Source organism: Anguilla rostrata, chromosome 1 (assembly GCF_018555375.3).
Source record: "Anguilla rostrata isolate EN2019 chromosome 1, ASM1855537v3, whole genome shotgun sequence".
NCBI lineage: Eukaryota > Metazoa > Chordata > Actinopteri > Anguilliformes > Anguillidae > Anguilla > Anguilla rostrata.
In genome coordinates, this window is record NC_057933.1 from 31,627,814 (window position 1) to 31,641,568 (window position 13,755).

Genomic DNA, 13,755 nt, shown 5'->3' on the forward strand with positions numbered 1-13,755 from the left:
TCTTACTGCAAATGAGTAAGCCTACTTACAGGTGATGAAATTGATAATTTACTACAAATGTAGATGTGGCTTAATCTAGGATCCCAGTTTTCTGGCTGTTCCCTCACATTTAATGGCCTGAACCCACTTTTTCTCCTCATAGGCTCTGTCTTTTTGCACAGAAGGACATAAAACTTAGAATCAGGGTTCTTGGCATTGTTATTTGTACAACCCAACACACAACAACGTTTTGGCATTTTTATAATCTTGGTAATCCAACCTATGGAGTGCAACGGATTGTTTTCTCCCTTTGTGGGGGAGTGGCCTACTCTTGCCCTATCTCTACTGCTGCAAATATTATTTTCATCACAGCTAGTGGGTTCTGTGGCAAGGCTTTTCAAGCAAGTCAAAGCTGCCGTTAGCCATAAAAGAAATTTAAAGAAAGTACTCAAGAAACATTAGCAAATTCCTTAAGTTAGTTCATTGTTTGATGTTCAGCTTGTGTTCAGCTAATTTGCTTGCTGTGTTAACATAGCCTCATCTTCTGGATGCTCTAAGTGATTAATGGAAAAAAAACAGCTACCTGGTCACAAAAATTTATATAAGCATACACCAGATTGGTCTGTATGATAGACTATTTGCTTTGTAAAAGTTTGCCTGGTTGTTAAGTAACAAACAAAAGCATCTTTCTTTATCGATTTGGACGGTACCACAACTCACTTCAAAGTAAGTTACGAAATTGCTTGTGTTTCAGTGTTCATGCAGTCTTTTTACATGTATAATTTTCCGTCATTAAGACTGAAATGGTGATGCATAGACATGTGCAAGATGTGTCACCTGTTTTGCTGCTTGTCTCAAGGTCAGGAGCGGTTTGGGAACATGACCAGAGTGTACTACAAGGGGGCAGTGGGAGCATTCGTCGTGTTTGACCTGACCAGAGCCTACACCTTCGAGGCGGTCACCAAGTGGAAAGAGGACCTGGACTGTAAGGTCAAGCTGCCTGATGGTCGCCCCATTCCAACCGTGCTGCTGGCCAACAAGTGCGACCAAAAGAACAAATACACTGACTTCTTCTTGGACAACTTCTGCCAGGAGGCTGGGTTTCTGGGGTGGTTCAACACTTCAGCGAAGGTGAGGGAACCGTCATAGCCTCTTTGAGGGTGTGTTAAAGTTAGCTCCAGGTGGCCAGGAATGGTTAATAAAGTGGTGGTGGCAAACGAGGAATTAGCAGATGATTGATATTTCATGCCAAATACCAAGAAACAGCAGGCCCCCGATGCAAGGTACAGATTCCTCAGATGGAAACAGCAGATATCAACCCCAGCTGTCCACCAGATGTTAACTAGTTGATATTAAGCACCCAAAAACTCTAGACCAAGAAAGTACAGGTCGACCAATAGATCAGATTGACAGATAAATCGGGCCGATATTAGCATGTCATACTATATTGTAATCGGGTGCTAAGGGCTCCAATATGGCTTTTTTAAGTTATGGTTTTTTCACTCCTATTGTATGCTCCTGGCGCTCCCTCTTGCATCATTATGTTTATTTGCTCTCCCCAGGACGACCCCAGTCCATGTGACCTGGAACATTTGCTAGTTTTTACCTCGAGTATTTTATTTTTTTTAATTTAACCTTTATTTACCCAGGGTAGGTTCGCTGAGCACGGATGCTCTTTTGCAGCAATGCCCTGCTTCACACTCATACACATTCACACCTGGGAGCTGCCCAGTACAACCACAATCCTCTATTGTTGGCCACTGAGTTCCACTGGAGGGAGAGAACATTTTTTAGCTAATTAAATCAGGGGATGATTAAGTGGCAAGTTTTTGTGAGAGTCAGATCTGGGATTTTAGCCAGGACACCGGGGAACACCCTACTCTTTGCGATAAGTGTCATGGGATCTTTAACGACCACAGTGAGTCAGGACCTCGGTTTAACATCTCATCCGAAAGACGGCATCTCCTACAGCACAGTGTCCCCGTCACTGCACTGGGACATTGGGGTTTATTTGACCAGAGGGAAGATTGCCCCCTGCTGTCCCACCAACACCACTTCCAGCAGTGACTCAGTATTCCCTGGTGGTCTCCCATCCAAGTACTAACCAAGCCCACACTTGCTTAGCTTCAGCCAGTCGGCAGGAGCAGAGTGCGTGGTGGTATGGTTGTTAAGTTGTATCTGGAGAGCACTTCTTGCTAGCTAGGTAGCAGATGGAACATGTAACCACAAAAAAAACACTGAAATGTTGAAGTTGCTGAAATTCCTTTACCACTTTAATGCAGTTTGGTAATTAAAGGCACATTTTACAAAAATCTCGTCAAATAATACCTTATAACATTTCCTGTCACGGTACGGGGGGTGGGACCCAGGCGCAGAATGGGAAAAAACACGGAACTCAAAAAAGTTGATACAAACAAGACTTTATTAAAAAAAAAGCAGAACAAACAAAGAGCCACGAGGGGCATAAAACGAAAACTAAAAAAAAATACAAGAAAACAGAACTACACCAGTACAGAAAACAAACGGCAGAAACACACAGGCGGAAACAAAGTCAGAAACACAAACAGGTCAAAAACACAGGCAGGTACGTACGGTCTGAAACACAAGTCGGAAACAAACACAAGGAACCAGCACCCGAGTCAAGGGAACAAAGAACTTAAATAGACAGGGGGTAACAAGACACAGGTGAACTCAAAAAACAATCAACCCAGAAAAGGAGGGGGTAACAAGACACAGGTGGGAACAATGATAGAATAACGAGACAACAATAATACAATTAACAGGGGGGAGCAGGACACAAAACAGAAGTGCCGCCATCTGGCGGCCCAACAAGGGAAACACAGACAGGAAAACACAGAACCATGACAATTTCCATTAGCTGCGCATAGGTTACCGTTACCTCAGAGTCTCTGAATTGCTGTGCATCAGTAGCTATGTCATGGGCTTGCATGACCATGACCATGACCATGACCAGCTATTGTTTCTTAGCTAAGGCTACCATTTTCCTATGAGTGTCAATAAAGGCTGGTAAATGGTAAATGGACTGCATTTACATAGCGCTTTTATCCAAAGCGCTTTCCAATTGATGCTTCTCATTCGCCAGAGCAGTTAGGGGTTAGGTGTCTTGCTCAAGGACACTTTGACACACCCAGGGCGGGGTTTGAACCGGCAACCCTCCGACTGCCAGACAATCGGTCTTACCTCCTGAGCTATGTCTCCCCTGGTAATGTCAATGTTAACCACACCATCTCGCAAGCCAGGCTTCGGACAGGGTTGGTCCATCAGTGGACCGTCTGAGGCTGAGACTATCACACTGTTATGTGTCCGTCAATTCAATCCAAATAATCACAGATATTTTCTATTTCCATAACAGTGTAGATGTTTTTGAATGTTTTGTGATTTTTAAAAAAAATAATTTTTTAAAAACAAATCTGCTCTTCAGTACCTATGTATTCTACTGTCAGTGTTTGTCAATGGAGATTGCATGGCTGTATGCTTGATTTTATGCACCTGTTACCAATGGGTGTGGCTGGAATAGCCAAAACCACTAATCAGAAGGGGTGTCCACATACTTTTGGGAATGTGTATATACCGATACATATATATGCAAAAAATGTGCTTTTGTTTTGTAAGAAATTGGGGGGAAAAAATTCAAGATGAAAATTCAAATTCAAATTCAAAATTCAACAAAAATTTGAGGCCCTGGTTGGGCAGGTTCACCATTTTCCAATCTGGAAACACTGTAAGCACTCCACTCCTCCTCCTGTTTGCTCTAGAGTTGCTGAGAAAGTCAAGAACATTGTTCTGAAACATTGGCCTATTCTTCAGAGTGATCCTTTTTTTAAAAAAAAATGGTTCTATGATCATCCCCTTGTGTGCTTCAGAAGGCCTTGCAATATAACAGATAAAGTAGTTTGCAGTGTTGTGAGAAGCGCTCAGACTAAACGCTCCTAGCTACCAGTGCCCCCTTGAGGGTTCTATCATTGTGTTCATTGCGTTCACTGCTCCACCACCAATGATGTCAAAGTTTTCCACCATCCCCATTTTGGCAAAGAATACAAAATGTTTGACCAGCTTTCGCTATCATTTGCTTAATTTTTTCCTTTATTTTCATTTGTTGGTTTTTTTCTTTACCCGTTTTATTTTTTCAACGAATATGTCGTATGTTACTACAGTCGTGGTAATTGTGCAAGGAGTTCTTAGTTCCTACGCATGCGCACCTCACATTATATAATTGATGGGAGGGTATTTATATTCCTCCTGATGCAGTCCGTTGCACTTGTGTTTTTTGACTCTGAGGATGATGTTGTAGATGTCGTAACGTCAGTCCTACCCTGTTGAATTAACAGTGTCTTTTGCCCAGAGCAAAGTGTGCTCCAGTGTTCCTTATTTTGGGCCAGCCCCTTGTGAAGTGTCCAGCTAAGGAATTTTACGATAGTTAAACCATAAACCGTGTTCAGAAGCTGTGTAAGTGAGCTTGCAGAATACAAGACTGTAAGGTTACTGTAATGCATATTGGGTTTCCAAGCAGGGGTAAAAGTCATGATGTAGGCTAATTTACTCACCACTGGAATGTCTAATTGAGAGTCTTCTCTTGTTTGTAAGGTAAGAACTTAGAACTTTTAGAAAACACCATTTTACAAACAAAGAAATTGTCATTAATATGTGTCCTGAAAATTATTTCAGCTCAATGGAACTAATGCACTGACTTCTACTAGTCTATGTACAAACTGTGTATTGATGGTTCAGAGGGGGATTTTGGTGACATCAGTACCATTACTGTAATGCACTTTGAATCAATGACAGGTAAAAGCAATAATTTAAGACAGTGTTATTGTTAGACACCAAGGACTGAATTCATGGCCATTGGGGTTCAAGGGGAAGGTCAAATTTCAGAATTTACTTTGCTTATCGGGAGGTTTGTAGGGTCTGATGATCTTCTGAAGATCAGAAGACAGAGCTGTCCCTTTAGCTGCCCAATAGGCTAGCACCAAGGTCTTGTTGGTGCAATATTATGCAAGCTGATATTGGTAGCCAGTGGAGGGAGATGACATGGCTGAGCCTGGGGATGTACATCTGCACAGGTCTAATTGCAGAGGCTGGGAGGCCAGCATGGAGGGAGTTGTAGTAGTCCAGGAAGAAGATGATCAGTACCTGGACTAAGAGCTGGGTTGGGTAGGTGGTGAAAAGGGGGTGGATTCTCTGAATGTTTTACAGGAAGAATATGCACACCCGACAAACTGCCATGATGTTCTAAGACAGGAACAGTTTGTTTAGTACCACCAAGATTGACACTGAGGGTGACACTGTGGCGACATCTCGGGTGATGGCTAGGTCCAGCAGGGGGTCTCAATTCAATAATTTTACATGCAACTTGATATTTCTCAGATGTATACTGAGACCAATGTATCGGAGGGAGGAAGGGGAGAGAAAGAGTTCTGTGTCATCAGCATAGCAATGATAAGCTGGATCATGGGAGGAGATGACAGAACCAAGAGATGACTTGGTATAGAGAGAAGAGGAGAGGGTCAAGGACTAAGCTCTGGAGGATACCTGTTAAGAGTCCCTAAGATCTCAGAACTTCCCCCTTGCAACCTGCAAGGAGAGATAGGAACATAGGGTAGGATAGTGCCACAAATGTGTCGGGTAGGGAGGACCCAAACGCAGAGAAAGGAGAGACAAACTCAAAAAGGGACAATTAACTTTTCTAACAAAAAACGCAAACACAAACAGGGAACAGAAAAGGCCACGATGGGCAAAAACACGAACTCCAAAAAATTTAAGAAAAACAGAAAACAAGAGGAACTCAAAACACGGGCAGGGCAGAACACAGGCAGGCAGAGTACACGGGTAGGTACATACGGTAAGAAACAAACACAAGTCAGGAACGAGCACAAGTGGGAAACAAACACAAGGAACCAGCATCCGAGTCAAGGGGACAAAGAACTTAAATAGACAGGTGAACTCAAAGAACAATCAAACCATAGGGAAGGGAAAACGAGAGGCAGGTGGGGACGATGATTAAATAACGATAATAATAAAATAATTGAAAGCAATAATACAATGAATCAACAGGGGAACGAGCAGGACACAAAACAGAAGTGCCGCCGTCTGGCGGCCCAACAGGGAAAAACAGAGACAGAAACACAGAACCATGACAAAATGCCAAAGTAGTCAGGGAAGACAGTGGGAATTGGTGTTCAACCATATCACATGTTTCAGAGGTCAAGCAGGATAATATCAGATAAGTGAGAAGTTGAGTTTGTCTCAAACAGCTCCTGCCTGTCTGTAAAGAGGGCAGTCTCAGTTGAATGGCTGATGCTGGTCTGGTGAGAGTCTAGAAGATTCTTCAGTGATAGAGAAGGTGAGTTGGAAAACAGCATGTTCAATAGTTTTGGAGAGAAAGGGGAGAAGGGGATAGGGAATAAGGGTAGTTTTGGATGACAGAGGGGTCAATGGTGGGTTTTGCGAGAAGAGGGTTATATGAGGCTTGTTTGAAGACATCAGGTGCACATCCAGGGGACAGGGAGTTCAGTAGAGAGGAGATGAATGGAAGGATGTCAGTAGGACAGTAGGACTGGAGGAGGGGCTGTGCCCTGCGATGGATTGGTGACCTGTCCAAGGTATATTCCTGCCTCTCACCCAGTGCATGCTAGGATAGACTCCAGCACCTCCCACAACCCTGGCCAGGACTGAACTGATATAGGTAATGGATGGATGGGTGGAAGAGGGGTGTAGGGATGGGATCAAAATGTTATCAAAATTGTTGTTGTTGTTGTTGTTGTTAGTATTGTATTTTGTTATTTACAACTACATCTTACTCTTTGTAATTTAGCAGATTCCAAAGTAATTTATAGATCATTTAAAACTACTGGACATTCTGCAAGCACCCTCAATGTAATTATTACTGTTTATTACTGGCTTTCAATCTGGTACATGACTGTAAATAATGTTTTTGATTCTTCAAAATCAGTATTAACAGGCTCTTAAAATAAATTGTGGGTTTGCTCATATGTGAATCTGGCAGTTAGGCAGTATATGTCCCAAAATCAATGTCCTACCATGCCCTCAGTTGTTCTGCCACTGAGATAAGGAATTGTGCAATAGGCATCAGTGCTTCCCAAACGCCACACCCCCTTGTCAGGGTCAAGAGCCCCCCTCCCCTTCAAAAGCAGTCACACAGCCAGCAAACAATGCCAAAAACAGACTACCCTTGAGCCCTGTCTCGACTCACTTCAAAACTCCTGCTGATGTCACTGCTGAATTTGTTTCCTGCTACAGTGATCAAATCAGACATTCCAGAACTTCTGGGGCATGTGTGTGTGTGTGTGTGGGGGGGGGGTGTTTGGTGGATTGTTAATATAAAAAACAATCTGCAGTCTCTGACAAGATATTTACGCTTCGGTCAACACTGACCCCATTGTCCTGTGGCTGACCTACAGGAGAACATCAACGTGGAGAAGGCAGGACAATTCCTGGTGGAGCGCATTCTGGAAAACACCAGAGAGCAGCCCTTTGATGAGGGGAAAAACGACAGGGTAAAATTGGACCAGGCTCCCATGATGGCTGAGAGCGGAGTGCAGTGCTGCTAGCGATGGGATTAGGGATACGCAGGAATTGGTGGCCCTGGGCTGCCAAGATGTGGCCACACTGGACCCTGGAAGCCTTATCCATCAAAACCACCAATGTTAGGATTGCTAACGCCAAGCAAGGATCACTCTGTACTGGTTACCACAACTATATGACATTTCAGGTGTTGTAGTGTGCTCTCCAGTGCCTCATATACATTCTGCAAGTAAGTCAACAATACAAGAGAAATCATCTAATCTCATTTCCACCCGAAGCCATAAAACAAGATTTTCACCTCTTGCTTTACTAATATATTTCTGGTTCTTACTTACATCACTCTGGAGCACCTTGTGCCAATTATTGATTTACTTGACTGATCTCTTTAAGCTGTGATAATTGTCCCACTATGTGATTTACACCACTTAAAAAGAAACAGATTTACCTCTTATGTCAGCTATTTAAAAAAGATGTGTAAATACCAAAAGAATTTAGTAACAACATTAGTGAAAGATCCACATTCCATATTTGTAAGATAAGAGTGCCAAATGTGTTACAAATCCCAGAGAAGACATTTCCAGAATTAACAACCAGTAGTTGTTAATTTCCTGTAATATTTAGACATGTTTTAAGCCATGGCCTCTGAAAGAACAGCTGGGTTATCAAACAAAGCCACTACACAGATGATTTTGTAGTGGCAGTATATTTAAGGTTGTCTAGCTAGAGAACACACCAGGGTTAAAACCATGTTGAACAGTAAGCTTTTCATGTTAAGTTTGAGTCGAGAGTAAATCTGATTGCACATGTAAATTGACCCATTCTTTCTGTATGTGGTTGTGTGGCAGGAGTGAATGGTCTAGGAGGAAAAACTGGTTGAAATGAGTCCTCTTGCTGCCACCTCACCCATGTGGCAGTGTTCCCCACTGTAGGCGCCAGAAGGGCTTTGTTTAGACAGTGTAGACGATTATTGCCTTTAAAAGACAAGCCTTTAACAGACGGAAATAACAGGCTTACATAAATAATTACAGTTCTTTCAGAACCCTTTTACAGTTTTCAGCATGGTGCACACCATCTCAGAAGAAGAAGAACACTTGATTCTGATTTGCTTAAGAACACAGAGGAATTTGGTGGTTGCAAAATGAAAATTATAATGCTTTCGATCAATGGTGCAATTTGTAATAGGTACTTTTATGTGAATTTCTCTTTTAATTGTATTTTACATTAAATTGTATTGTGTGTATGCATGTTTAAATTCAGTATTTTACCAAAAAACAGCTTATACTATGTAATATTGTACTGGTTCTCTACAGCTGATGTGATTGTATTACTATTTAAGTTGATGGTGTCTAATCTTACCTGAGATGAATAGTACTTCTACACCTGGTACTGTACTTCTATACCTGATTCTAAAACACCTTATTCAATTTAACAATTGAATAAGGTGGCTAAAGACACAGGCTGAAGACCCACTGCTTCAGAGTGCAGTTGGGTCCCCTCATATCTTCACCCCTAAATCTACCTTTTGTACTTGTTCAGGTTATGGTAGTTTTTATAGTTTTAGGTTTTCCTTCCTATGACATGTTATGGATGTAATTAGTATGTATTCAGGTGTTGTATTTTGGTTCTTGCTTAGCATAGTTCATTTGCAAAAGTGCTTTAGTGATGTTACATATGTACTTGCTGGTCAGGGAATGGTGTTGGCCAGGTCTGGCACTATGATTCATACAAATCAGGGGAATGCACTTTATTGTACATTGTAAGCCTCTCAAGATAACCTTGGAACAAAGGCTATGTGAGGTGTTCATTTTGATAATATTCCTTGCATTACTATGGCAACGCCTCTTGGAAAGCATCACTGTTCTTGTTGGTTTATCTGCTGGTTTTCTCAGTATCACAGGTCAGGACACTGAAGCATGTAAACAAAGTGGGGATCAAGTTTCGATGTGCTGCTGTTGAACTGGACTGTCCCCATCTGACAGAATCTAGTTCTGACATAATAGAACACCGTCCTCAGAAATGTCTCTGTTAATGAAAAAATAAAAAATCAATAATAATAATAATAATAATAATAATAATAATAATAATAATAATACATTGTATTTTTAAAACAGCCCTAATTGAATTCCATACTGTCACCAGCTCATTACTCACTGCTTAAAAGCCATACAGTTATATACCGCCGACAGCATGGTTTGTTTGGAACAGTAGCACTGGTCTGGCTGCAATTCAGCAAAATAATTTTGGTTCACAAGTTAAACTCCCTGCACTGAAGATTTTAATTCATTTTATTTTAATCCATGCCATTATTGCAACATTTTGGAAATAATATCATTTGGCAGAAAAAAATGGTAGAAAAAGCATATTTTTACTGCCCTTTAATGTTTGAAATTTTCTTTCTGAATTCCACTCTAGCTCAATCATGATGTCAGAGTACCTGTTTGGATGTAATACTGTGACTTATAGGCTAAATGTCAATAAAAATATCTGGCCAGAAATTGTTGCTGCCCACAGATTTGTCCGTTTACTTTTTAAATAGTAATTGTACTGACTGTTTTAACATTTCTCTGCCTACTACACAATTTTGAAAAATGCTTTCTGCTGGCACTTGGTTTTGGCCTAGCATTTTCAAACCAGAGAAAAATGGCGGCATATTACTTTCTCACATCCCACTTAAACAGTCTGCTAAAATATGTTTCTGAAAACATTTGAGGTGAGAAATAGGCCATGTAATTGTTGAATCCTGATTCATATTTGAACTGCAATGCCTAGTTAGACAGTTTGACCAGGCACAGGTACGCTGTACAAATTAATTTGCATTCATTTGCACCTATTCCACCCACCCCAGGAAGCATTTTACAAAATTGTGTAGTATGCGGAGCCAGGTTGAAACAGCGAGTGCAATCATTCTTTAATACGTGAATTGCTTTCTTTTTACTTAGTTTCCAGTTGCCATTCTTGTCTCCTGGCCCATTGTCCATTTGTTGCTGAATATACAGCATATTTATAGTAGTCCATTGGGCATTACCATAGCATATTCAGATACACAGTTTTTCATTTGGAAACCACATGAACAGTAATATTTGGGACGAAGACATTTTTTTTATTTGGCTCTGTACACAATTTTAGATTTTGAATCAGTTCACATGTGGTGCCCTGAAATGGGGGAACTATGAACAAAAAAGAGTTGTAATTTCTACTAAATTTATGAAAATACCTCTTAATTAAAGCTGAGAATATGCACTTTAACCACTTGTGAATTGTTTGATTACAAATTCAAAATTGTGGAGTACAGAGCCAAATCAAGAAAAACATGTCTTTGTCCCAAGCATGTTGGAGGGCACTGTATGTTCCTGCTGCAGTAATAAGGCATCATCCCTTTACCATTTGTGTTTAACTTTCAAAAATATTTGCCAGAATCCCTTTCTTTCATTTCAAACAATGGTAATTAGGGGACACAAGACATGCTTACACCAAAATATAAGTTTAAAGTATGACGTGCTGTGCAGTGTATCAAATAAGATTATAGCTCTAATTCCATCATTCTCTATAGTAACTGTTATAATAAGACTACAAGGGGAAAAGATGGAAATGGCAGTATGAATTCACTTTTTGTAGTGTATTCAATTTGACAAGTTTCACTTCTGCAATCTGTGAATGCAGAATGGCAAAACAACAAAAATATTCCACCTTTTAAAAGATAAACATGTATGAAAAATGTATTTTGTGCTGCATATAGAACATTTCAGTAATTTTCCTTTTTAACCATAAGCACATATTAATTTGTGCTTATGGTTAAAAAGGAAAATTACTGAAATTGTACAATTTCTGCTACCATTCTCAGGAATTTGGGATTTTGTAATAAATACCTTGGAGATATTTTGAATAATTTCTTATTTCCCTGGTAATCTGCCAGTGATCTCTTCAGACTAATAAAACAGAACAGCATGAGTGATTATCCAGGTCCAGGAATGGTACAGTACTCACGGAAACAGCCAGTCTTCACTCCATACTTAATGCCATTTTACGTTTATAACAAAGAAGTACACTATCTCCCTCACCTCTGTTTGGAGCAAAATTTTGTAACCTTATTGTAAACTTATTTTCTGTGAATTAATTCTAATTCTCTTAATTTCTACACTGGGCACATGGCCATGGAGACTATTCTTTCCTTTCCTGTTGTAGCCCAAAACAATAAAAGATAGAAAGGAATGTCAACATCAGTTCCATACTGCAGTGTCATAGAGACTTGGTCAAGGAGGCAATTTTTGGGTTTAACCCCCCCCCCCCATCAACAAAAAAAGAAATACATTAAATGGCAGAGGTACATATAAAATATATGCGGAAGTCGATGATAAAGATACCAAAACTGTTTTTCTGTTTCAGTTTTAAACTTCCGTTTTTAGAGTTTGACTTTGTTTAGGGCCTTTCGATTATCAGTATATTAAAAAAAACATCCCTATGATTTACATTCACAGTAAGAATATGTAAGCTTTTTCTCACAAGTTTTCTTAATCGGATGAATCGGTTAATTACAGTATTGTTCATATTTCCACTTTTCTTTCCCCATAATGAAATGATATGAATGAAGATATTTCTTGAATACACATGTGGGACACATACATAATTTGCTGTAATTTGCTGTCAAATCAGCTGTCGTTTACCTTTACAAAAATGTTGAAAAATGTTAAAAAGAAGTGATTAAATTATTGTGTTAAGTACAGCGTTAATATAAGCTTTAAAAGACATGGTTTACGTTTGGCCCAAATAATAACAAAACTGCTCTGAGGTGAACAGAAGCTTTGGCAGGTGGAACTGAGACTGGAGATTGTTTTCTCACAGCATGTTTTACACTGGCATATGGCAAGAGGATGACACTTTAAGGAGGTGCTATGCAAGTGTGAACAATCAGTCACATTTGTACCCAAAGAAATTGCAATGATGGAAATCCACCTTAAAGAGAGGGTTCCAACATGTGATAAGCTTAGCGTTATCTGACACTGAAGAAAACACTTAATGACTTTGAGATTCACCAGATCCCTTTGTTCATAGACTTTTAATATAGAGTGACAATGATAAACTTTTCTAGCACCCTGAAGGTGGAATGGTACAGGTCCCTTGTAAGTTCATCAAAGCCATGAAAATAATTTTAATGGTATTTTTCTGACTTTTTTAATGTCTTTTATGTCTTAAACATTAACTTATAATGTATTCTTTTTTTAGCTTTGCCTGCCATGTAGAATAAAATATATTTATCAGTGACAACCTAATCATTACATTACACTAAGAGATAAATATGACCATCAGAAATTAAACTTGGCTTAATCTAGACCAGGGGTGTCCAATGTCATCTGAAAAGGGCCAGTGTGGGTGCATGTTTTTGTTTTTGCCCAACACTAAGACAACTGATTCCACCTATCAAGCTCTTAACTGAATTTGTTATTTAGTTGAATCAACTAACTAAGTTAACCATGATTAGTTAATTGAATGAGGTGTAGTGCTGGCCTAAAACAAAAACCTGCATGCACTTTGGCCTTTTTCAGATAAGATTGGTCACCTCTGAATTAGGCAAAATCAAGTAGCCCACACTATACCTGATGAAATCTAGTCTTCTAATCAGCTGCTCAATAATTCTGATGTTAATATAAATTGTTGTAATACTGAATGTCTCCAAGTCCATCTATATGTACTGTGCAGTCCACAAGTAGTTAGACAATGACCTCATTTTAGTTGTTTCGGCTCTGTACTTCAGCACATTGGATTTAAAATGATACTAGGAACGCAAGGTTGAATGCAGACTGTCAGCTCTAACTTGAGGGTATTTACATTCATACTGGGTGGTCTGTGTAGGAATTACAGACCTTTTTATACACAGTACCCCCCCCCCCCTCCCATTTTAAGGGAACAAAAGTTATTGGACAGTTGTTTGCTCATGTTTTTGGCCAGCTGTGTGTCATTAGTTCATGCATAAGGAAGAAAACAAAAGGACTTCAGTTGATTCAGTGTCGCTGTTGTTGTCGTCTTGGAACATGAAGACAAAAGAATTCTCACTGCCTTCTTTGGTCCTGATGTTGAGAAAGACCAGCAACACACTCCGAATGCAAATACCACACCTTGAATCAAATGAAGACCTTTTGTTTGTGTTCTTATGCATAAACTAATAATGCAACGACACACAGCTGGCCAAGAAACAGCAGCCAAATGTCCAATTAC

At 40.0% G+C, this 13,755-nt stretch overlaps 1 protein-coding gene across 1 annotated transcript in view; it reads left to right on the forward strand.

The window, feature by feature from the left end:
• rab32b (RAB32b, member RAS oncogene family) overlaps positions 1-10,040 on the forward strand; it is a 32,098-nt gene extending 22,058 nt beyond the window's left edge. The window contains exons 2-3 of the mRNA XM_064334740.1: positions 839-1,110; positions 7,422-10,040. Coding sequence (XP_064190810.1) covers positions 839-1,110; positions 7,422-7,571 — 422 coding nt within the window. The 3' untranslated portion in view covers positions 7,572-10,040. The remainder of the gene's footprint in view (positions 1-838; positions 1,111-7,421) is intronic.
• The last annotated feature ends 3,715 nt before the right edge of the window (positions 10,041-13,755 follow it).